General features: G+C 43.6%; 1 protein-coding gene across 5 annotated transcripts in view; it reads left to right on the top strand.

The window, feature by feature from the left end:
* Positions 1–24796, top strand: part of LOC139560229 (arf-GAP with GTPase, ANK repeat and PH domain-containing protein 3-like) — a 227662-nt gene that overhangs the window by 118751 nt on the left and 84115 nt on the right. For 2 of the 5 annotated variants that reach the window (XM_071376805.1, XM_071376804.1), the window contains exons 6-11: positions 182–316; positions 1550–1677; positions 1977–2132; positions 7747–7833; positions 16302–16406; positions 22354–22525. In XM_071376805.1, the coding sequence (XP_071232906.1) occupies positions 182–316; positions 1550–1677; positions 1977–2132; positions 7747–7833; positions 16302–16406; positions 22354–22525 (783 nt within the window). Of the gene's footprint in view, positions 1–181; positions 317–1549; positions 1678–1976; positions 6532–7746; positions 7834–16301; positions 16407–22353; positions 22526–24796 lie in introns of those variants that run through there. The other 3 variants (XM_071376807.1, XM_071376809.1, XM_071376808.1) reach the window with 3 other exon arrangements.

Below are 24796 nucleotides of genomic sequence, written 5' to 3' on the forward strand. Positions count from 1 at the left end.
GTGTTGGTTGATGAGGGGGGGGAAACGATTTAATCAATTTTAGAATAAGGCTGTAACGTAACAAAATGTGGAAAAAGTCAAGGGGTCTGAATACTTTCTGAATGCACCGTACATAATCCCCCAAATTGCATGTTCTCAGAACAATATTACATTCTTGTTGGTCCTTTTTGTCCTTCCCCAGATGCCATCAGTGCTGCCAACCCCAGAGTGATCGATGACTCACGGGCCAGGAAGCTGTCCAACGACCTGAAGCGTTCCACCTACTACGAGACCTGCTCCACCTACGGCCTCAATGTGGAGAGAGTCTTCCAAGATGGTAAGGGCTGGGGGCATTGGGGACATAATGTAGCTAGCCTATTAACTAATGAATCTCCCTGGGCTGGGCTGGGACTAGAAAGGGAAAGGGAAAGGGGGATACCTAGTCAGTTGTCCAACTGAATGTATTCAACTGAAATGGGTCTTCTGCATTTAACCCAACCTCTCTGAATAGAATGTGGACCCTTGTGGATCCTTGCGATCAGGATCACAATATAATGGTCTACAGTGTATCATTGTATAGGCCAATGTCCACCCATAGTGTTTCTACTGCGATCCAGTATCCAACCTTCCCTAACAGATGCTTGAGCCTTTCATGTTAGAAATGGCAATGTGATGTCAATGGAAAGGCTATTGGTAAGAAATGTATAACGGGCAGAAAGATAGGACTATTTTCAACACGGTGCCAATAGCCAAGAAGGAACTCATGTCTGCTTTAAGAGAGAGAAACGTGTGTGCTCAAGGAGAAAACGTCGCTGAACTTTATGACAACCTTCATTTGAACAACAACAACATCCTGTCCTGCCACACTACGATACCCTGTCGGGGTCAGCACATCTTTTAAACAGTCCCCAAACATTCTCTTTCCCAAACTCTTTCCCAAACTCTTTCCCAGCTTTCACGTTCTCCTTCCGTTGCTTGTTGACGCACGGAACCTTGCAGGTCTCCCCGCTGTATTAATTGCTTGCTTTGAAAGAATTACAACAACAAAAAACGGGAAAGTGTTTGTGTCTGGAGATCGAGCGGCTCCTCCATTCCCCGTTTTCCATGCTACTTTAGCTATCAATACCAACATGTTCCCCAGCTGTCAGACCGACTTAAACTCTTCTCTCTCCCTCGGCCTTCATTCACGTCATGCAGAATCACAGATCCCGCCCCTGCTGGAGTCTATAGCGGAGTGACGGGCGGCTGCCTCCGCTGTCTGCATGGCCAATCAGGTCCCTCTGTACTACACCTGACAGTCTCATTTGGTTAACATCACACCACAGATCTCCCTGGGCTTAAGACAGGCTCATTTCTCTGAACATCATATGGCAGGAGTATTTTCCCTTGGAAATGGAGATGCCTTGTATCTCTGGAGAACTGTATAAGGTTCATTTCCCCATATGTAACGTATTACCTGATTGAAAAGAGAATTGCTATGAAGTGGTTAATATCAGTGGACTTGTTGTTGATGTTGTGTTTGATTCCTAACCCTCTGTTGTTTTGTCTGTTTCTCTTTCTCTCCCACCAGTTGCCCAGAAGGTGGTGGCTCTGAGGAAAAAGCAGCAGCTGTCTATTGGTCCGTGCAAGTCCCTTCCCAACTCGCCTAGCCACTCATCAGTCCCCAATGCATCCCTCCCCTCTGTGCATATTAACCAGGTGAGGCCACACCCCCTACTAGAATATTTTTTCCTGACCATGTGACCTGACCAGGAAAAATTCAGGGCCCTAGTTTTAGGATATTACTTGTCAGGTTACGTGGTCAGGAAAAACAATGAGCGTCTTCTGTGTAATTGGCGCATGCAGCAAGACATAGGCTGTAAACTACTGAAAATACAGACTATACAGTAGCCTTCATAAACTATATATTATGATTCCGTTTTTCCAGATCCTACCTTCTTTAACTGACTAGTTTGTTCTCTCCCACTCTCTCTCCGTCTCCATCTCTCCTCTTCCAGGCGGCGAACGGCGGGGGTGCGTTCAGCGACTACTCCTCCTCGGTGCCTTCCACTCCCAGCATCAGCCAGAGGGAGATGCGCATCGAGACCATCGCCGCCTCCAACACGCCCACACCCATCCGCAAGCAGTCCAAGCGCCGCTCCAACATCTTCACAGTAAGTATGCGGCAGCTGATGCAGAGCAACACCCACTCGCACTACTAGAGGGCGCAGTACCGCACACACACTGTCCACCAGAGGGAGACAAAGACAAAGCCGCCCACTTCCTGGCTGTATCAGATACAGGCACAGAAAGCCTTCCTGGTTTACTCCTTATACAAGCAACACAAATGGGCAAAGGAGAAAAAAATTATAAGGATAACGGTTGCTGGTTGCCACCTGGGTTATATTTTGAACCCATACTATGAAAAAAATGCTTCATTTATTTTTTGGTTTTCTTATTTTTAAAGCAAATATCAAAGCTATAAGCACTGTGGAAAAATATCAAAGCTTTTTAAAACCTTTGTTATGTTGGTAACATTTCCTTTCCAATTGAAAGTAGATTCTCATGAGTTACTCATCTTTCACTTATCCCCTCCTCCTGGCCCCTCTGTCTCAATCTTTGGCCTCCCTCCCTACCCCTCTTATTTTTACTAGATCCTTTCTTTGCAGTGACTCCCTATTGGGGGAGAGAAGGGGTGAAGCAAGGCTACACCCCAGCAAAGCCAGCAATGCAACTTCCCCCCCTACCCTACCCAACCACACTAAACTAAACTAAAAGTCAGGGACAGACTATAACCCTTTCAGTCACTACAGAGTCAGATAATGCATGCTCTCCCTCACTTCTCCCTCCGCCCTACCTTACTCTAGATATCCCTTTTCTAACCTTTGCCCTTACCCCAGATATCCCAGCTCTTACCTTTGTCCTCTGGCCACTAACCAGTGTACTTACCACAGCTTGCCCTGCTCAACCCTCTTCCAATTACCCATACTTCTGATAGCCTTAGTTAAACCTCTATCCTTACTCTAGCTTCTACCTGAATTGCCCGTATTCAATCCCATGACGCAGCTCAAACCTTCCCTACCTATGAGAGCCTTGCACTAACCGCTGTACTTTCCTCAGCTTCCCCAGCTCCATCTCTTACCCTCTATCCTTAGCCTCCCTTTCTCTTACCTCTACCCAGCCTCACCTGCTCCAACCTACCACCATCCCTTTCCCAGGTTCCCTTTTTCGTACCTCTACCTCTCCCTTCTACCCCTAACCCCAGCCCCCTTTCTTCCTCTACCTCTCCCATCTACCCAATAACCCCAGCCCCCTCACTTCATCTAACCTCTCCCATCTCTCCCTACCCCCATCCCTCTCACTTTATCTAACCTCTCCCATCTCCCCCTACCCCCATCCCCCTCACTTCCTCTAACCTCTAACCTCTCCCATCTCCCCCTACCCCAGCCCCCTCACTTACTCTAACCTCTCCCATCTCCGCCTACCCCAGCCCCCTCACTTCCTCTAACCTCTCCCCTCTCCCCCTACCCCAGCTACTGTGGTAGCCATCGCGGGGCTCTGGGCAGCAGAGCAGTGCAGATTGTCTGTCAGTTAGTAGCTCCCCTTGTCTTCTCCCTCCCCCTGCTAGGTAGTGACTAACCCTGTTCACCAGAGACATGAGCCTCTGCCTGTCCGCATCATGGAGATGCCCAAGCATGCCACCTATCCCGTGTGGGTGCCCGACTGGCAGGCTGAGCGGGAGTTTCAGCTCATGACCTTCTGAGGAGCGGCAAGCCGGGACAGGGAGGGGCAGAAGATGGGTGGAGGGAGGAGAAACAAAGGGTGGGGGGGGGGGTGGGGGGGTCGACGACTCTCCATTTCCCAAATGACACTTCAAGAGCACAGGAGAGGAAGGATTTTTGCCATTTTTTACAATACAAGAGAAAAATTTAAGTTTTGTTTACCAAGCAGCATCCACGATAAGACTATCCGTTGTCACTTTGCTTTTTCATCAATCTCAAAATGGAATAGCTCTTGAGGAAACAGATTTATTAACGCGCCATACACAATACAGTAGTCCTGAACATCTCTCTCTCTCTGACCACAAATAGTTAGCAAGTCACCTCTTCGAATCAGAGTACTGGGTAGTTGTGATCCCTAACCGTTTTCGATTCAGTCGGAGAGTTGTAGTCAGGATAGAGAAGAAGCCTTAACGTCGCGGGTTATTTTGATAGATCATACAACACTATCGTGTCTCTTTCTCTACCAACCCTTTTGGGTTCGCTTTCCTTTTCTTAGGGGGTTTTGTGGGCTTGTCAACCAGATAGAAAGACCTTTCAAAAACACACTCCACTAATTAGAAACAACACTGTGGCTAACTTTGCGGTCATATTCACGAATCCACAAGGTGTTGTACTCACAGTAATGCTAGTTGGAATATGTCAGGAACATTTCTCCCAATATTTTTTCTGTTTGATATGTTTCAGTTTAGATAAGACCGTGTATTGGCTGTATGATACATTCTAAAGCACAATGTATTACTGTTCTACATGTGTAGTCGACGGTTGCTGAGGGAAAAAAATCAGAGTACTAACAGTGACCACATAAACGACTCTGTATCCCAGTGCACGATCTAATTAGATGTCATGCACTCTAGTCAGATTTGGATTCTGAAGTGCTTTTAAGTAGACTCTTCTCAAAAACTCAAGTTTTTTTTAGTGTAGGCTATTGCCAACAACTCATGTTGAAGTATAATTAAAATATGAATATAATTTATTTAGGTTACTGACTATAGATTTAGTGGGCACTGAATATTAGAATTAGCTGAGGCTACTTTGATTCTTTTTAAATATTGGGCTTTATATAGTGCATTGCAAATTGACTGGTGAATCTGCCTCTTTTGGAACTTTTATTTCTCAAAGTTACTAAAAGCTTTACTCATAAAGACGTTGGTTTATCCACCGTGTCTTTTCACCACCTTCATCACCAGTCAGTCAGTCTCACCAGCCATTATCATCACCCTCAGCCCACTTCTGTCATGATTAGTAATGGCCACTAGGTGTCAGCTGAGTACACAGAAATTATTTCCTAGTGCTTCCATGGTTTAGTAACCATATCAATAGGTTTTGGCATATCTCATATATTTTCTGGGGTGTTTGAGGCATTTTTCTTCTTTCGCTATGTTCAAAAGCACCGTCATGACAAGTACCTTTTTGGATATTTTTTTAAAGTTTGTTTTGGCCACATCTAAATCCCATCTCCATCAACTCCTATGTATAATTGTCAGCCATCTTAGTTCCTTTTGTACTGGATGTCCACTCTAAAGGAAACAAAAAAAGAATCTCCTGGAATGTTTTTTTGTTGTTGTTGATATTTCCAGATCCGTGCTAATTTTCCAACCTTTCTTCGACAAAAAGGGCTTCCCAACTCCTTCCGCATTAAGAGCGCTGTGCTATCAAAAAAGCACATTTCACCCCAATGAGTTGTCCCTCTGGCCTGTCATACCCAACAGGGAAGAGAAATGACTGGGGACTAGAGCGTTTTTGCTGCTTCGCCCTAGTGCCCCCTTTGCGTAATTGTTCCGTCGGGAGGTGCGCTATGGAAACCATAGAACAAAGCAACATGTAACATTGGTAGTTGCTGAGTAGATCTGGGAGTCAGTTCATGGTCAAAGTAAAAACAGTCAAATTCACCCTCTGGATTGTGACAGACTGTAGGAACTCTTCTCTGCTGGAAATGCCCCCATCCCTCCCCCCACGTCCTTCAAGCCCACCTTGCTTCACATCCTTACAAACAGTCTGTGTACAGTACAGTCAAGTCACGCTTGGAATTATAATTCAACCACTCAAAGGACACGGCCCCATTACATGACATCACACTGCCTTTTGCCATAAAACAAGGAGTCAATGACTAGAGGTGCCAAGTACATTGTGGTTTACTCCACCCCACCCCCCTTTCTTTTCATTGTTTTTTCTTTCATTTCTCTTTCTTTTCAGGGAAAGTCTTGAATGAACTTGAATATGTGTCAAATTTAAATATGGGTATGTTAGGTGAAGTTGGGTAGTTTTATGAAGGCCTTCATAAAAATTAGAGTAGGGAGTCAGGCACAAGTGGTATCATACAGAATAATGAATAACTAATGGGAAATGGATTGCACCGACTTGTATGAATGTAGTGTCTATTTATTTAATTTGACTATGATTTGGAATTATCCATTTCTCCATCCTTTATTATTGATATTTATTTACTTTTAAAAATTGTTTTATTCATTTCAATTTCGGTTTGGTATGAAGATTATGAACTTATTCCATAATCGCTTTTATATAATTTATGGATTGACAAATATAAGACTTCTGTATATCTTGTATTGTATTTTATTTACAATGGTACTCTATAGAAAGTATATTATATACATATATGAAATATATATAAAAATAATGCCTTTATTGTCCATCCTATATTTTGTGGGAACTGCAATGTTTGGCTCATTCTGTTGATCTTATTTGGGAGTGAAACCTGTGACTTGATTTGTATGGTGTCTGTATAGAAACAAAAATAATCAGAATAAAAAAATAAAATGTTGAAAATTATAAACCAGAGTTGGTTTACTTGAACTCAGACTCTACCTCTCTCCATTGGTGATTGATTGGGCATCCCTTCATCCTGTTCTGAGTGAGACCATAACAGTCTTGTCTGTTGGTTATGAGTGACATTTCCTGTATTTCACCTGTTAGTCCGTGCTTTGGGGATATTCTGTGTACAAGTACTGTGTTTGTCAGAAAATGGGGTAATACTGTATTTTCACTGCTTTTTCCCTCCACACTCTGTAATTTGAAATGTAATGTGTTTGCAGCAGATGTTGGTGAAATGTGCTGCTGCACCTGTTCACTGATGTGTTCCACTGTTGTTTGTAATGACCATGTTCAACTGCAGCTGTACTTCTAACCCTAACACTGTGAATGCCTTGAAATGTATTTTCCCTCCTGGTGTTCCAATAGGAATTTCAGAGGAATTTGAAAGGAAACGCTATATTGAACTCCTATATGATAACTTTCTTCATAATAACCTTCTTTCCCCCCCCCCTACCTGCCTTTTCTCCTTTTTATTGCGTTTCAACTTGACTTGTCAATGTATCTATGCAAAACGGCCCAGCTGGGCCTAAACACTTGATTTGGACTGACCTAGAAAGGCCCAATGTGGACCTAAGAGAGGGGTGTTCCTCTATGATCTGGAAGGGTCCACTGTGGGCCTAACAGAGGGATGGATCTCCCATGGGTTTACAGGACTGAGTCATGACTCAATGTGTGGTCGTCTTTTGGTCTACTACCTATTATGTGTTGGGATGTTTCTTCAGTGTCTGGTCTGGTCTGTTCTGGTCTGGTCTTTTTTTATTACTGCACGCATGTCAATGTTACCGCTGTATGTTACGCTGGTCTGCTTGTTTGTTTATTTTCAAAGCTTTTGTTGTTGTTGAGAATTTTGTTTTGCGATGTTGAATTCGCCGCCCAACCGCTCTCCACACGCGCACACACACACACCACACACACACACACACACACACACACACACACACACACACACACACACACACACACACACACACACACACACACACACACACACACACACACACACACACACACACACACACACACACACACACGTCCCACACACCCCAACCTCCAAACATTCTTACCTCTGACCCACATGCTCATCTTGATACATGCACCTTACTCAACTCCCATCTCCCCATCTCCCCCCACTCCATGTTTTTTCCAGTGACCGACTGACTCTCTTGTTTCCTTGCAGTCACGGAAAGCCAACAGTGAACAGGCAAAGACCACTGACAGTAAAACAGATAGCATAGGCAGTGGAAGGGCCATACCCATCAAACAGGTGAGTGTCTCTCTACTCCTACACTAGTCATAGATTGTGTCTGAAATCACACTCTATTCCCTATATAGTGCACTACTTTTGCTCAAGGCCCTGGTCGAAAGTAGCGCACTTTATTGATTAGGGTGCCACATTCTGATCACCAATGGTATTCAGGTAAGTATAGCACATTCACTGTGTAAGTAGCACATTTCTCCCCTTTAGTGCATACACTCCCCTCTGTATGTTTTTGGACAGTGATGCAAATGTTTTTATTTGGCTATATACTCCAGTATTTTGGATTTAAGATGAAATGTTTCATGTGAGACAACAATATAGAATGTCACCTTTTATTTGAGGGTATTTTCATACATATCTGATTATCCTATATAAAGTGCTTTCATTTCTAAATCCACCCCCCGATTTGAAGAAGTCATAAGTATTTGGACAAATTCACTTAGTGTATTAAAGTAGTCAAAAGTTTTGTATACGGTCCCATATTCCTAGCACACAATTACTACATCAAGCTTGTGACTCTACAAACTTGTTGGATGCATTTGCAGTTTGTTTTGGTTCTGTTTTGGGTTCTCTTTCAAATACTAGTTTTGATGTCTCACTCTGGGATTCGCTGAATAGGTGGATCACTATGGAAGAAACAATCACACAACGTCTGTCGGAGACAGACAGATCGAGTGGCGAATGAGGTGAGCCCCTCCTTCTTTATAAGGCGCCCCTCGCCCCGTCCTCTAGTTACTCTCGTTCTCAAGATCACTATCCTCTCTAAGCTCTCCTCAGCACGACTTGATCACTTCCTGCTTAACTGTTCCCAGGCAAACCGCGAGGTTAACGCTGCTCAACGTAGTGCCCCCGTTCTCGTCCTTCATGTTGAGTACTGACCAAAAGGAATTGTTTTGCTTCGAGTAGAATTAGCTTTTAGCAATTTTCTACTTGCTCTAAGTCTCCAGTTGTAGCTAGCGTCACACGGCTTTTTCCACGAATTAGGGCCAAAGGAAGGGCTTGACCGCAACCTAGTCAGACTCTCTGGGTCAATGAATTATGGCCAATGCTAATCTGCTTCAGGCAGGCACTTGAACCCCTCGCTCTTGCGTTTGCGACTCGATGATGCTGGAAAACCAGCTTATTTCTCTCGTTTTGTGCATTTAACATTCACTCGTTTTGTTGGCTAAACTGACCAGTTACACCTCGATGTGCTATGGTCAAAAGAGAATCTATTCTATAACGCTATTCAAATGGTTTTCTTCGCCATATGCGGCGCTAGCCAACAAGGGGAACACTTGCTAGCGGCTAAGCGTCGACTAGCACACGCATAACCCGGTTAGCAAGGGCTTGTAGTAAGCATTTCACTGAAAGGTCTACACCTGTTGTATTCGGTGCATGTGACAAATACAATTTGAGTTGATTTGAATTGAATACTTTACTCCCAGCGTTATCATGGGCCCCCGTATGCCATGGGAAACAAACATGCTTATGCAGCTCTCAAACGAGTCATGCGAGTGTTGTAAGGTTTTACTGAGTACCGGCCTTTGCTAGCTTTAGCTACGCTACTAGCCCTCACAGCGAATGCTAGCTAGCTAACAACCACCTGCCGATAGCTAGATTAGCTCTCATATTTAGTTTGCCTAGCATTAAGCTGCTTGGTGCCTACTAACTGAACCAGTCACAACCTGCGGTGATCCAGTCTACGAGACAGCGTAAAACAGGCTAGCTAACACGGCAAGGCCATCCCCTCTCGTGCTAAAGGTTATGGTCTACGCTTTTCCTCCTCTATGCCTGGTACTAGTCAGAGCGAGGGAACCAGGCTTATCCCTCATCTTAGTAGCCCCTCAATGGCCAGGGAGGCTCTACTTAGCAGAGATCACTCTCCTTATTTATGACCAGCCCTGGCAACTACCGTTAAGCAGGGATCTTCTGACCTAAGAGAAGAGAGATTTTCCACCCTCACCCGAAACCCTGGCCCAAGGGCCTGTCCCGTAAGACGATGGATCTGAATGTGATGTGACAAGCTTGCCACTCAGTCAATTGAGACTATCCAGAGTGCCAGAGCCACTTACTTCTACATGCTCACTGTATGTTAACAAGTGGTGCGGTTTTGAGAAGTGGTGTGACCTAAGGCAGATCATTCCTTTACCAATGCTGTTTTATGAAGGGGGATCGTCGCTTACAGTCTCCAAGCCTTTAGCCCCGTCTTGAGACCTGTCTATTGTGCTTCAGGCTATTTCGCAGCAGCCTTTAGAGGCGCAGGAAAGCATTTAGATTAAATATCTCCTTCAAAACTGCTTTACTTGATTGCCCTGACATCTGCAAAGCGAGTGAGTGAGATGCACACACTGTCAGTCCACGAATTGTGCCGACAGTTTGCCCCAGGGTTTTCCAAGGTGACTTTTCTACCTAACCCCACCTTTATGACTAAGGTCGGCAATACTTATAATTGCCTCATCAAGAGCTTTTGGCTTTCCACCCGCCGCCCTTCTCTTCTACATAGGAGGAGCGTCTCCACCGTTTGTGTCCAGTTCGCGCTTTGCACATTTACTTGGATAGAACGAGAGCATTACGAAAGAGCGATCAATTCTTTGTGTCCTGGGCACCTCCCTGCAAGGGTAGGCTCCTCTCTCATCAACGACTATCCCATTGGATAGTGGAGGCTATTATACTGGGTTATAATCGCAAGGGTTTACAGCCCCTAGAGGGCCTGAGGGCTCATTCCATCAGAGGTATCGCTATCTCTTGTGCGCTGTTCAAAGGCATTTCTGTACAAGAGATTTATGATGCGGCATGTTGGGTCACCCTGCATATATTTTTTTTCCGTTTTTCTTACTGAATTTCACTGCTCCTTCTTTGGCACATACAGTCCTCAGTGTCAGAGCCTCTTGAGGGGTGACTGTAGAGACTGCCTTGGCTTCGGAGAGTCTGTCTGCTATATGGGAGTTGGCTGTATCCCATAGTGAGACATTGAAACTAGTATTTGAAAGAGAACTCAAGGTTACTTGCGTAAGCCCGGTTCGCTGAGAATATGAGTGAGATGCCGCACCGCATTTCCCTGCTCGCAAGAGCACAAGGAAAAGAGACATGCTTGAGAATAACCAGATGGTGGGGCGAGTGCACATGGCTCCTTATAAAGAGGGAGGGGCTCAGCTCATTCGCCACTCGATCTGTCTGTCTCCGACAGACGTTGTGTGATTGGTTCTTCCATAGTGAGACATCTCACTCATATTCTCAGAGAACCGGCATTACGCAATTAACCCTGAGTGATGTTTTGCCCAATAGGAACTGAATGGTGAATGATGACTGGAGTCATTTTCTTTGTAAATGACTATATTAGATGTTTATGAACTCTTCTTCTAAATAATCCTGAATAAGGATGAGTGAGAACGTTACAGAGGCTACAACAAAACATGCTAACCTCTTACCATTACCAATAATGGGGGAGGTTGGCATTTTTCAGGGATATGATCTTTGTCCCTCTGTAACTTTCATCATTCACTATTCATTGTTGATTATTCACAATCATGGTAGCATCCACATTCATGTAGAAGTGTTCAAAAACGTATTCTATTTTTACTTACAATAAAAGTGACAAAAATTACACAGTACATTATTCACAAGTCACTTCCTATTGGGCAAAACACAACCAAAGCAAGCTGTAAATGCATCCAACAAGTATTTTGAGTCACAAGCTTGATGTAGTCATTGTGTGCAAGGAATATGGGACCAAATACTAAACTTTTGACTACTTTAATACACTATGAGTGAATTGGTCCAAATACTTTTGACTTCTTCAAATGGGGCGGACTAGGAACACAGTGCTTTCATTTATAAACGTTAGAGCAGATATGAATGAAAATTCCAATAGGAATTAGAACATTTAATTGTAATTTAATAGGATCTCTATGGAAAATATCCCCCCAAAAAGTTGACATTCTGTACTGTTGCATATGCAACATTTGATCTCAAATTCAAAATGCTGGAGTATAGAGCCAAATTAGACATTTTTGCTTCACTGTCCAAACACATATGGAGGGGAGTGTATTTAAAAATGTATGTATATTTAAAAAAGTTTTGAGCATACTATTCCTGATCTGGCAAGTGTGTTTATGTCAGTGTTGAGGAAATGTTTGCTTTGTGGGTGGGCTGAATCATACATCTTTACAACCACTAGATGGCGATGTGATACCAAATTACAAATGAAAGAAACCATTAAAGATTGTAATCATTAGAATCCCATTGCAAGTAGTGCTGTCTGAACCCCGAGGGTTCTTATAATGAAAGGAAAAGGAACCTCAGAAGGAGAATTTCCCTGCAAAGTATCAAGACATACAGATCATAATCTTTAGATACTTACTTTCTGGATGTGTAGCTGTCAGGTTGGATGGGTTTGAAGATTTAGACTCACTATTAGCCTAGAGAATTTGTAATATATTATGCCATCATATTGCAGTACCTAGGTGTCACATATTGACATGGTATTATTTTCAGCATTAGAGATTGTGGCTTGTAATTTCGTTGAAGGCAGTATTTGTTTTATCCATCCGATGTATTTTATTTGACCTTCTAATGTTATTAGACAAATACTCACTTTGTTGTCTTTTAATTTCCCAAGAAAATGTAAGCTTCTAAATCACTTTATTTTCCTCGTTCCCAGAAATCAATTCCCGAAAACACTTTGAGTAATTATAATATTCCAATACAACACTGAAAACTGTCGACACAAGTGTAAGGATCACAAGCTTGTCCATGTAACCAAGCTCCAAATATAGTTTTAATAGTCTTTGAATATGCACTCCAGTCACCTTTTCACCTCATTGATCACCAGATTTACTTAAAGGCACATCTCAATGGATGTTTCAGGTATGACATGACACCAGGTGGTCGGGTGGGTTCCATTACTCCTCTATTGTCCCCACAAGTAAGGAGGGGGGCAGACGACATCAGACCAACGCCTTGAATTGCCAACTCTTGAAGTTTGCAGTTGTCTAAAAAACACCATTTTGCTCAAAACATATTTTTAACCTTAAGTGTGTACACATTACTTACTTACAGGAACGGGAGATACCTAGTCGATTGTCCAACTGAATGTATTCAACTGAAATGTGTCTTCCGCATTTAACCCAACCCCTCTGAATCAGAGAGGTGCGGGGGTCTGCCTTAATCGACATCCACGTCTTCGGTGCCTGGGGAACAGTGGGTTAACTGCCTTGCTTAGGGGCAGATCGACAGATTTAGTTTTTGCCTTGTCAGCTCGGGGATTCGATCCAGCAACCTGGCCCAACGCTCTAACCACTAGGCTACCTGCCGCCACAGGACAATTAGGGTTAAGTGTCTTTCTCAAAGGTACATCGACTTTATACTTTGGATATTGTTTTTCAACAGGAAAACTTAAGAAATAGAGTCTTTAGTATACATTTTCCTTTCAAATTAAGCTAAATAGCCTGTATGAAGTACAGTGGAATTCAACATCACACTGAGTTGGCGTAATTTGTACTAAGAACCAGGATGAGGAGGGATTGACACATTGATTACTATTCTCTCCTGATTATATGAGGGCTTTCAGCAAGGGTCAGTATCCTAATCCTAGCATTATCCTTCTTAACCGGGAATTACGGGAACGGTCAAAGTATACACTTTGTTTTCAACATGGTATGCCAAGCATTCCCTGCTGTTTCTGCACATTTAGAATGAATACAAGTATAAGATGACAGATGAAACGCATAGTAGAAATGACCAAATAAATAAAATCAGCAACAAAACATTGCCAAACAAGCCAAATATAATGTATACAAACTTTTTATTGAGTCTCATTTGATTCCAATCAGAATGTAACTGTAATGACCAGTGCAATTCCCTCCATATCATTGACCAGGGTTAAGTCAGGTTTAAGGGGATTAGACCAGCAGGGCCAGGTGAGAGGGAGGTCAGTTGACAGAGATCTTAAAGACCCCCCCCCCCCTTACCAAACATACTTACTGTGAGCTCTGACATTCATTCTACCCATATGATGATGGCCTGAAGTAGGGCCTCTTCCCTTGGTGGGTATCATAGCAACGTACAATAAGACGATAAGATAAGACCTTGGCCAGCTCTCGTCCCATGATCTATCCAGGAGTGGTGGGTGGGTGGGGGCTATTAAGAGTAGCTTATGGCCTGCCCTGGCCAGTCAATTGCACGATACGGAAAATCAAAGTGCCAATGTGAGCTTAATTACCCCTATTGCGCAAATTATACACTGCCCCCCACCCCACCTCCTCCCATCCCTCAATCCACTGACCCTGAGCCCCCTCCTATCTGTAAACATTTTAAATAAAGGCAACAACACACTCACTGCCGTGGAGCTGTCAACACTTGTTTTTTTTTATTCTGGCCTTCGCTCTCTATTTCCCCCTTTTCCAAACCCCTCTTCTCTTCCTCCTTTTCTCCTCCGGCTGGCTGTCACAAAGGCCTGGGCTATCACTCAGCCACTGTGGCAGGATGCAGCTTTTTTTCCAGGAGCGTGACAATGGAAAGGGAAGACGCTATCTCCTCTGTGTAGATATGGCAATTATCTGGACACGGAGAGTGCGTCTGGCGATCGGCCGGTCTCCTTTGTCACAAAGCCTGAACATGGTGATCATGGTTGAGTGTGAGTCAGAGAGCGCGGGAGGGAAGGAAGGAGAGACAGAAGGTGAAACGCAATTTTAAAAAATTTAAAAAAGTCTTCACGACATGCACCCATTGACTCTTTCTCTTTCGGTCATAAAATAACACTATAGTTGCTGTAAGTGATCAAATCATTCTTCTAATATAAATGTGAATTTTAACTCAATTATTCTAATTGTTTTAAATGGAAGCTCAATTTGATAAAAATATATTCGAGGATAAAAAAAGATATTCTGCTTTTGTTTCTGACAGATGAATTAAGAGGTTGTATAAAGTCCCTACATTGGACTACTTCTCAGTATTAGTATTGATCTTTTCAAACCAGTGATGAATTTATGTTGGTCCACTGATTACATGTATAGATTTATGGCTGGCTCAATAAGGACAGGAGATGTATAACATTATTTGTGTGTAAAACACGCATTACACCGTCGCCAGAAGCCTTGTGACGGGACCATTTACTTCATGTGATCATAAAGCCATTACATTGTGTTTACAGTTCTTTTATTGACCAAATCATGGAGAAAAGAGTCTGTGCACGCTTTGATCAATTTTAGTCATTTCATATACCAAGCTTTCGGGTCACAAAGACCAAATCATGAACAGTATGTATGTGAAACACCAGGTTTCGCACATGAGAATACAAATACGTTTATAAAAGCCGTCTTTGAAATATCCCTAATAACATCAGTATGTCATTGTTAAAATGGCAGAACAGGTATTGGGTAGTGGTTATCAAACTTCAAGAAAAGACCATCACACAAAGTGATGATCAGAGGCCTGCTAGGGCCCTCCAGTAGGGGGGTTATGGATGTGTTCAGCAGGGCATAGGGGTCCTCTCTCTGGGCATACAGAGGCTGTCCTGGGGCCCCAGCATGAGTAGGTCAGGGCCAGATCAAGGCAGGGGGAGCGGGGCCAGGATTAGGATGATTGTCTGCCCCCAGCCTGGTGCCTGGGTCAGCCAGGGTCAGCTCCTGATGTGTTAATTAGAATTATACAGCTCTGCAGGATGGCCCAGCCTAGGACAATATCGGAGGGTGAGGTTACCCTATTTAATACTGACACACACACACAGAGGAAAAAGACACACACACACACACACACACACACACAAACACACAGAGGAAAAACACACACACACACACACACACACAACCCTGGCTGTAAAAGCACAAACACTCCCCTGGTAATTCCCTAATTAAGCGTGCCCCTCCCCTGGTCCTCCCTGGTCCATACCCCCAGAGAACCTTCACAGCCCCACAGATCCCAGTGTTTGGCCAACTCCTGCAGAGGAACTGCCATTGTTTACCCTGGATTGTCCAAGCAGATAAGGCCAACCATCTGAGGAATTAAGAGGCTCCAGAAGATAATGGTGGTGGTGGAATAGAGGAGAGGGGCTAAATCAGGCCTTTGAAGAGGGGGAGATCACACACCCTAATCCCTCGATGGAGAGGTCCTCCAAAGTTCAACTGGTCAGGACATAGGGATGAATGCATACAGGGGCAAATTGGATTGTCTCTGCTCACTTTGACTGTAAGAGTGTAGTTTGCAGTAGGACAGGACCAATTATGGAGGTTCAAGTGACCGCTGTTGAGTTGCATTGACTATGAGGTTATAGTGACCAATGAGAATCATGAATTGGAAGGTTGAAAAAGGTTGTACTCGCATACTTACTCACATACATACAAGTAACCTGCTCCTGTAAAATTACCCCTCTGGTCAGATCTAAGGATAGAGCAAGTGTTCTCATTGTCATCCCAAGTTTGTTGCATATGTTTTAGTCCACTGTGTTTAGCTGGAGGAAGACATTTTCTGACCCTTTATTCTCCTCTCTCCTCCAGGGCATCCTTCTGAAGAGAAGTGGGAAGTCCCTGAACAAGGAGTGGAAGAAGAAATACGTCACACTTTGTGACAACGGCCTCCTCACCTACCACCCAAGTTTACATGTGAGTATCCCTACATTTGGTATAGTTCTGTTTGCAGTGGACCGTTTTAGCTATGTAGGGAATAGAGAAACGACAACATGCATGCTTGTCCCTCACAAAAAGTTGAAATGAACGATTTAACATAAATGTTATGTACACATATTGATACATTTATAAACAAGGTTTCCAGAGAGACAAAAAAGCTAGCAGAGATCTTTCAGCCTCTGATTATAAGAACTCCATCTTAGATGACTGCTATTACGATTATAAGGTGGGAGAGGGGACAGAGAGGCAGAGGTGGTGGTCATCTCTACACCCCCACACCTCTGTGGTGCCCGTGTAGCGGACATGAGTCGGGCATGGTTGCTCATGGTCACGTGATGAGGTAGCCCTGCCTGCGAACTTCAAAGCCAGCGTCTGCCCACGGAACAAGGGGTGTCTGCCCTCTTGGTCTAGTGGTCTAAGTCTAAGATGTTGGTTGCTCCCGTGGGAGACCCGGGTTCATATCCCGCGTGTTACACCCGGTCCTGGAGTTATGGTAATGGGAACATGCATGACGCTAGCTGCTACTGCTGGGGTCTGCTGTGTGCCTGCCGCGCCCGGGCCACCACGCTAGCTTGTATTTATAATGGCGCTCACCGCTGTGCGTGGCGCTTGTTGGAGGCTGAGGGACCTGCCACATCCGTCTCTGTCAGAGTCCCGCTGGGCCACTAATACCTCTTAAACACTCCGCTGCAGCCTGCCGGCAGACTCAGTCAGGGCCCCCCCACAGCACGACACGGCTGCCTCATGCCCTGCTCGTCCCGGTCTACAGACCTCTAACCCCTCCCACTCCAACTCATGAGTTCTCGCCTTTGCATTTAATCCTTAAGAGTTTATTGACACATAACAACATAATAAAAAAATCCCCATCAAAATCCGTCAGTTTAAGCTAGAGAGAGATCAGGTTTTTGGCATGGGCTTCGTCTCAATCCACCGCATTCGCATCAGTGGGATACCGAGCTACAGCGGTCTTCTCGCGAAAACGGCTGTAGCGTCCAAACCGTTTTAGCTACTAACTATTATGACCACTCTATGGAAAGGGGAGACTGAGGAACACGGACAAGTTCCAAAAGTGTCACGGGACTCGTCTGAAGGTAGCCCATACAAACGGATGGAAGTAGTTTTGTGCCAACAAAAAATAAGGGGTTAAATATGTCTCCAAAAAAACATATTTCCTGAGATTTCTTACACTACACTTACATAAACGTTTTAGAACACCTACTCATTCAAGGGTTTTTCTTTATTTTGACTATTTTCTGCATGAAATAACACATCCGGAATCATGTAGTAACCAAAAAAAAGTGTTGAATGAAAATATATTTTATTTTTGGGATTCTTCAAATAGCCACCCTTTACCTTGATGACAGTGTCGCACACTCTTGGCATTCTCTCAACCATTTTCATGAGGTAGTCACCTGGAATGCATTTCAACTAACAGGTGTGCCTTAAAATTTAATGTGTGGAATTTCTTTCCTTAATGCGTTTGAGCCAGTCAGTTGTGTTGTGACAAGGTAGGGTTGGTATACAGAAAATAGCCCTATTTGGCAAAAGTCCAAGTCCATATTATGGCAAGAACAGCTCAAATAAGCAAAGAGAAACAACAGTCTATCATTACTTTAAGACTTGAAGGTCAGTCAATAAGGAGAATTTCAAGAACTTTTAAAGTTTCTTCAAGTGCAGTTGCAAAAACCATCAAGCGCTATGATAAAACTGGCTCTCATGAGGACCGCCACAGGAATGGAAGACCCAGAGTTACCTCTGCTGCAGAGGATAAGTTCATTTAGATTTACCAGTCTCGGAACTTGCAGCCCTAATAAATGTTTCACAGAGTTCAAGTAACAGACACATATCAACATCAACTGTTCAGAGGACACTGTGTGAATCAGGCCTTCATGGTTGAATTGCTGCAAAGAAACCACTACTAAAGGACACCAATAAGAAGAAGAGACTTGCTTGGGCCAAGAAACACGAGCATTGGACATTAGGCAGGTGGAAATGTGTTCTTTGGTCTGGAGTCCAAATTGGAGATTTTTGGTTCCAACCGCCGTGTCTTTGTGAGACGTGGTGTGGGTGAATGGATGATCTCCGCGTGTGCATTTCCCACCGTGAAGCATGGAGGAGGAGGTGTGATGGTGTGGGGGTGCTTTGCTGGTGACACTGTCAATGATTTATTTCGAATTCAAGGCACATTTAACCAGCATGGCTACCATAGCATTCTGCAGCGATACGCCATCCCATCTGGTTTGGGCTTAGTGGGACTATCATTTGTTTTTCAACAGGACTATGACCCAACACACCTCAAGGCTGTGTAAGGGCTGATTTACCAAGAAGGAGAGTGATGGAGTGCTGCATCAGATGACCTGGCCTCCACAATCCCTCAACCTCAACCAAATTGAGATGGTTTGGGATGAGTCGGACCACATAGTGAAGGAAAAGCAGACAACAAGTGCTCAGCATATGTGGGAACTCCTTCAGGACTGTTGGAAAAGTATTCCAAGTGAAGCTGGTTGAGGGAATGCCAAGAGTGTGCAAAGCTGTCATCAAGGCAATGGGTGGCTAAGAATCTCAATATAAAATATATTTTAAAATATATTTATACTGCATGATTCCGTATGTGTTATTTCATAGTTTTGATGTGTTCACTATTATTCTGCAATGTATAAAATAGTAAAAGTGTAGATAAACCCTTGAATGAGTAGGTGTTCTAAAACTTTTGACCGGTAGTGTATATCTCCTGGATATAAGACAGACACTTGCAAACCTTATTCGTGGTAATTTATTTTTTGGCTGTCTTTTTTGCCGTTTATGAATGTGTTATGGAATGCGTTTCTATGGGCTATAGTAGTAAATGCCAAATTCAATATTTTTTCAAATAACCCCCAAAAATCTAATTCAAATAGCTAAATGATCCATTGTATGACCATCTTAAAACAATTCCATATGTTAGCATATGTTTAGTGAAAGTTGGAGAAGTATTTGTACACATTAACTCCACATTTGTTTGACCTTAGAGTCCAATTTGAAATAGTATAATGTATATTAGCAAGATCATAGATTAACACTTCTCAGCAAAGACATTCATACTCGAAAAAGCATTGTCATTTGCTTGCAACATACAGTAAATAGACAAAATCTGGTTTTATGATCATAGATTAGCTTCAAGTTTCTCGGTGTCCACATCACCAACAAACTAACATGGTCCAAGCACAACAAGACAGTCGTGAAGAGGGCACGACAAAACCTATTCCCCCTCAGGAGACTGAAAAGATTTAGCATGGTTCCTCAGATCCTCAAAAGGTTCTACAGCTGCACCATCGAGAGCATCCTGACTGGTTGCATCACTGCCTGGTATGGCAACTGCTCGGCCGCTGACCGCAAGGCACTACAGAGGGTAGTGTGTACGGCCCAGTACATCACTGGAGTAAAGCTTCCTGCCATCCAGGACCTCTATACCAGGCGGTGTCAGAGGAAGGCCCTAAAAATTGTCAGACTCCAGCCACCCTAGTCATAGACTGTTCTCTCTGCTGCCACATGGCAAGCGCTACCAGAGCACCAAGTCTAGGTCCAAGAGGCTTCTAAACAGCTTCTACCCTCAAGCCATTAGACTCCTGAACATCTAATGGCTACCCAGACTATTTGCATTGCCCCCCCCCCCCCCCTCTCTCTTTTACACCGCTGCTACACTCTGTTGTTATTATCTATGCATGGTTAACTCTACCTACATGTACATATTACTTCAAATACCTCAACTAAGCGGTACCCCCGCACATTGACTCTGTACCGGTACCCCCCTTTATATAGTCTCGCTATTGTTATTTTACTGCTGCTCTTTAATTACTTGTTACTTTTATTTCTTATTCTTATTTATTGTATTTTTTTAACTGCATTGTTTATTAGGGGCCTCGTTAGTACGCATTTCACTGTAAGGTCTACCTACACCTGTTGTATTCGGCGCATGAGACTAGTACAATTTGATTTGATGATATTCTTCTCATGACATGATAATGGATTAATTTAGTAGCCATTGTTAGCAGAGCAATGTAGCATTACAGTGATGTACAGGTAATTGACAAAATAAGGAGTTGGGCCACAATAAGCCGCCAGAACAGTTTCAATGCACCTTGGCGTAGATTCTACAAATGTCTGGAACTCTATTGGAGGGATGCGACGCCATTCTTGCACTAGAGATGTTGTGTTTTACTGATGGTGGTGGAAAACGCTGTCTCAGGCGCCACTCCAGAATCTCCCATGTGTTCAATTGGGTTGAGATCTGGCGACTGAAACACACACACACAGACGCATACACACACACACAAACACTTTCAACCCCCTCTGCTCCTTTGAGACCCCTCATTCAAAGTCACTGAGATCTCTTCTATCCATGGTAGCCAAAATAATGAACAACTGGGCATTTTTATAATTAACTTGGAGCCATACCTGTTTTCAATATAATTTGTGTTCCTCATTTACTCAAGTGTTTCCTTTATTTTGGAATTTACCCGTATGTAATTGACTAGTTAGCAGCTCTGTAGATCTAGATCATTATAGGTCGTAGGTCACCTGAGGCATGTCTATACGCTCTGTCTGGAGTGTCTGTCTGCTAACTTACTGAGCAGAGGTGAGGCAGAACAGGAACTGCTGTTTTATTACTAGACACCTGTTTATTCCCATTCTGAGCAACCGAGCAGACTGAGGGGGAGGGAGAGAAGGGGAGAGAAGGAGAGAGCGAGGGAGGGAGAGAGAGAGACAGAGACAGCGGGTGTTATAGAGACAGAGGGTGTTATAGAGACAGAGAGACAAATGGTGTTATAGAGAGACAGAGGGCATTGAGAGAGAGACAGTGTGTTATAGAGAGAGAGAGACAGAGGGCAATTGAGAGAGAGAGGCGGGGTGTTATATATAGAGAGAGAGAGAGAGACAGGGTGTTATAGAGAGAGACAGGGTGTTATAGAGAGAGGCAGGGTGTTATAGAGAGAGAGACAGAAGGTGTTATAGAGAGAGAGACAGAGGGTGTTATAGTGAGAGCGAGAGAGAGAGAGAGAGAGAGAGAGAGAGAGAGACATAGGGTGTTATAGAGAGAGAGAGAGAGAGACATAGGGTGTTATAGAGAGAGAGAGTGGGTTGGGAGCGAGAGCAACCGGGAAAGAGAGAAGGTGGGAGAGCGAGACATGGAACGAGAGAGCGAGGATCCCTTTAATTTCGCAGTCAGCCAAGCCATCCACACAATCACCTTCTGTTAATTCTATCTGCTACATCAATTAAATTGTTTGTAGAAACTAATTGAATGTGGCTTAATCACACATCTTAATAGCTTTGCACGCTTCGATCTGGCTGTTAATTCCAGCAATAAAATGAAATGAGAATGAGGAGCGCTAGCTGGCTGGGTAATTAGAGAAGAGGCAGGGGAAGAGATGAGTGCTTTATGGCACTGTGATAAAGGAAAGGAGAGAGATTTAGAGATGAGGGGGGGGCACACCCAGTAAAAGGCCGAGCAGAGCGCAGAGTTCTCCTCATTGATATTTGCTGATATCAATGAGTTTCACCTTGGCTTTCCTTCCTCATCCACTTGGGATGGTGATGTTGTTTTAAATCGAAATCAAATGACCAAATTGAAAGAGAATGACTGTTTGCGTTCATTAGTCTACTCATTAAGCCTCTAAAAGCCAGCTAGCTTGTGAGGCAGCAATGAGCACAGGTGATACCTAATGTTCTGAAACTTCTCTTAGCTGTCGATCAGTCGCTTTTGGTATTTTTTATTTTGCTTTGAAGTGGATGAAAGATATATGTCATATCATAAAACAAAAGTGAAATGTTATTTCTTATCAGCTAATGGGGCAGTTAGCGTTTTCTTTTTTCAATGAAATATCCACGTTTTAGAGTAATGACATTGATTCTGTGTGTTTTTTGTGATGTTTGTGTGTTCCAGGACTACATGCAGAACGTGCACGGGAAAGAGATTGACCTGTTGAGGACCACGGTCAAGGTGCCAGGGAAACGACCACCCAGAGCGGTCACCACTATCGCCCCCACCGCCAGTCCCAAGACAAACGGGCTGACCAAGGACCGTAGCACCCTGCAGCTGGGCGTAGTCACCACAGGTAAGAGGGAATGCCTAGTCACCACACTGTGGGTCCATTCTAGACCTCTGTACCAGATATGGATCAAAAACATAGGTCAAGCTAGCTTTGATTTAGTTTACATGTTATAATAGAACAAATAAAATAATCCCAAAAGCTTGAAGCACACCTCAAATACTTTGAAGTATCTTAAAAGTGTTTGACAAATGTACACTATATATACAAAAGTATGTGGACACCCCTTCAAATTAGTGCATTCATATGTGGACACCCGTTCCTGACAGGTGTATAAAACGAGCACTCAGCCATGCAATCTCCATAGACAAATATTGGCATTAAAATGGCGTTACTGAAGAGCTCATTGACTTTCAACGATGGCATCTTTCCAACAAGTCAGTTCATCAAATTTCTGCCCTGCTAGAGCTGCCCCGGTCAACTGTAAGTACTGTTATTGTGAAATGGAAATGTCTAAGAGCAACAACGGCTCAGCCGCGAAGTGGTAGGCCACACAAGCTCACAGAACAGGACCACCAAGTGCTGAAGCGGGTAGCGTGTAAAAATCGTCTGTCCTCGGTTGCAACACTCACTACCGAGTTCTAAACTGCCTCTGGAAGCAACGCCAGAACAAGAATTGTTCATCGGGAGCTTCATGAAATAGGTTTCTAATGCAGAGCAGCCGCACACAAGCCTAAGATCACCATTCCCAATGCCAAGTGTTGGCTGGAGTGGTGTATAGCTCGCCTCCACTGGAGCAGTGGAAACGCATTCTCTGGAGTGATGACTTACGCTTCACAATCTGTCAGTCCGACAGACTAATCTGGGTTTGGTGGATGCCAGGAGAATGCTGTAAAGTTTGGTGGAGGAGGAATAATGGTCTGGGGCTGTTTAGGCCCCTTAGTTCCAGTGAAAATCTTAACGCTACAGCATACAATGACATTCTAGACAATTCTGTGCTTCCAACTTTGTGGCAACAGTTTAGGGAAGGCCCTTTCATATTTCAACATGACAATGCCCCCGTGCACAAAGCGAGGTTCATACAGAAATGGTTTGTCAAGATCGGTGTGGAAGGACTTTACTGGCCTGCACAGAGCCCTGACCTCAACCCTATCAAACAACCTTTGGGATGAATTGGACCGCTGACTGCGAGCCAGGCCTAATCGCCCAACATCAGTGCCCGACCTCACTAATGCTCTTGTGGCTGAATAGAAGCAAGTCCCTGCAGCAATGTTCCAACATCTAGTGGAAAGCCTTCCCAGAAGAGTGGAGGCGATTATAGCATCAAAGGGGGGACCAACTCCATATTAATGCCTATGATTTTGGAATGAGATGGTCGATTAACAGGTGTCCACATACTTTTGGTCATGTAGTGTATTTTAACATGGACAAACTGAGAAGGTAGAAGTTCTCCACTAATGACTGAAACAGGGTCAGATATTCCTCCTAACGGTTACGATTAGGTTTGGGATTAAAGTAATCTGATTTTAGGTTTGCGGTTATGGGAACAACTTCTACCTCGAGCCAAACCCCAACCAAGCACGGTGAACAACCACAGATCAAGTCATTTGCAGGATATCAACAGAATAGCTTAAGATAAGCAACCTGATGCCCAGTCCAATTGTATGTAAGCCTCTATCGACTTCATGTCCAGTCCAACAGACAATCAATAGAGGTTCTTCAGTGGACTGAAAGAGACACTAGGGACACTAAAGTATTCAGAGGAGGGGTTTCACATTAATACCATTCACTGCACAGAGGATACAATAAAGTATACTCCTAATAGGTGAATTTATGTATGTAATATGTATTTTGTTGCTGTAATTGTGTGAAAGCTCTTTAGATTATGGTACAATGTTATAAAATGAGTCCCTACAAGTCAATTGTCTCAATGTATGATTTTTCATTATGCAGATGAGCCAACACAATATAAAAACAATGACAGGATTACTGAAGGAGTGCTTGTAAGGCTATTAGATTCTACCTTCAATTACTAAATAGGGAATTGATGAATGAGATCCCCATTAAATAGAATTAATTTGTTCATAATAATCAATTTCAAAGAAAAAAATAAGAAATATCCATCGAGGGACATTTATTTTGTCCAGATGTAATATTTTTGCTGTGACCTAAATTCCGTCAGCCAAGGTTGTATGTAATGTCACAGGAACAATGATCAGGTTGGGGCTTGACTTGCGTGTCCTGCCAATACCAATGCCTTCCTTCCAGTCCACACAGGCCTATAAATAGACTTAGCTGACTGGTTGGATGGCTGGCTACGAGGGTGCCTGCTCTGCT

This window comes from Salvelinus alpinus, chromosome 30 (genome assembly GCF_045679555.1).
Source record: "Salvelinus alpinus chromosome 30, SLU_Salpinus.1, whole genome shotgun sequence".
NCBI lineage: Eukaryota > Metazoa > Chordata > Actinopteri > Salmoniformes > Salmonidae > Salvelinus > Salvelinus alpinus.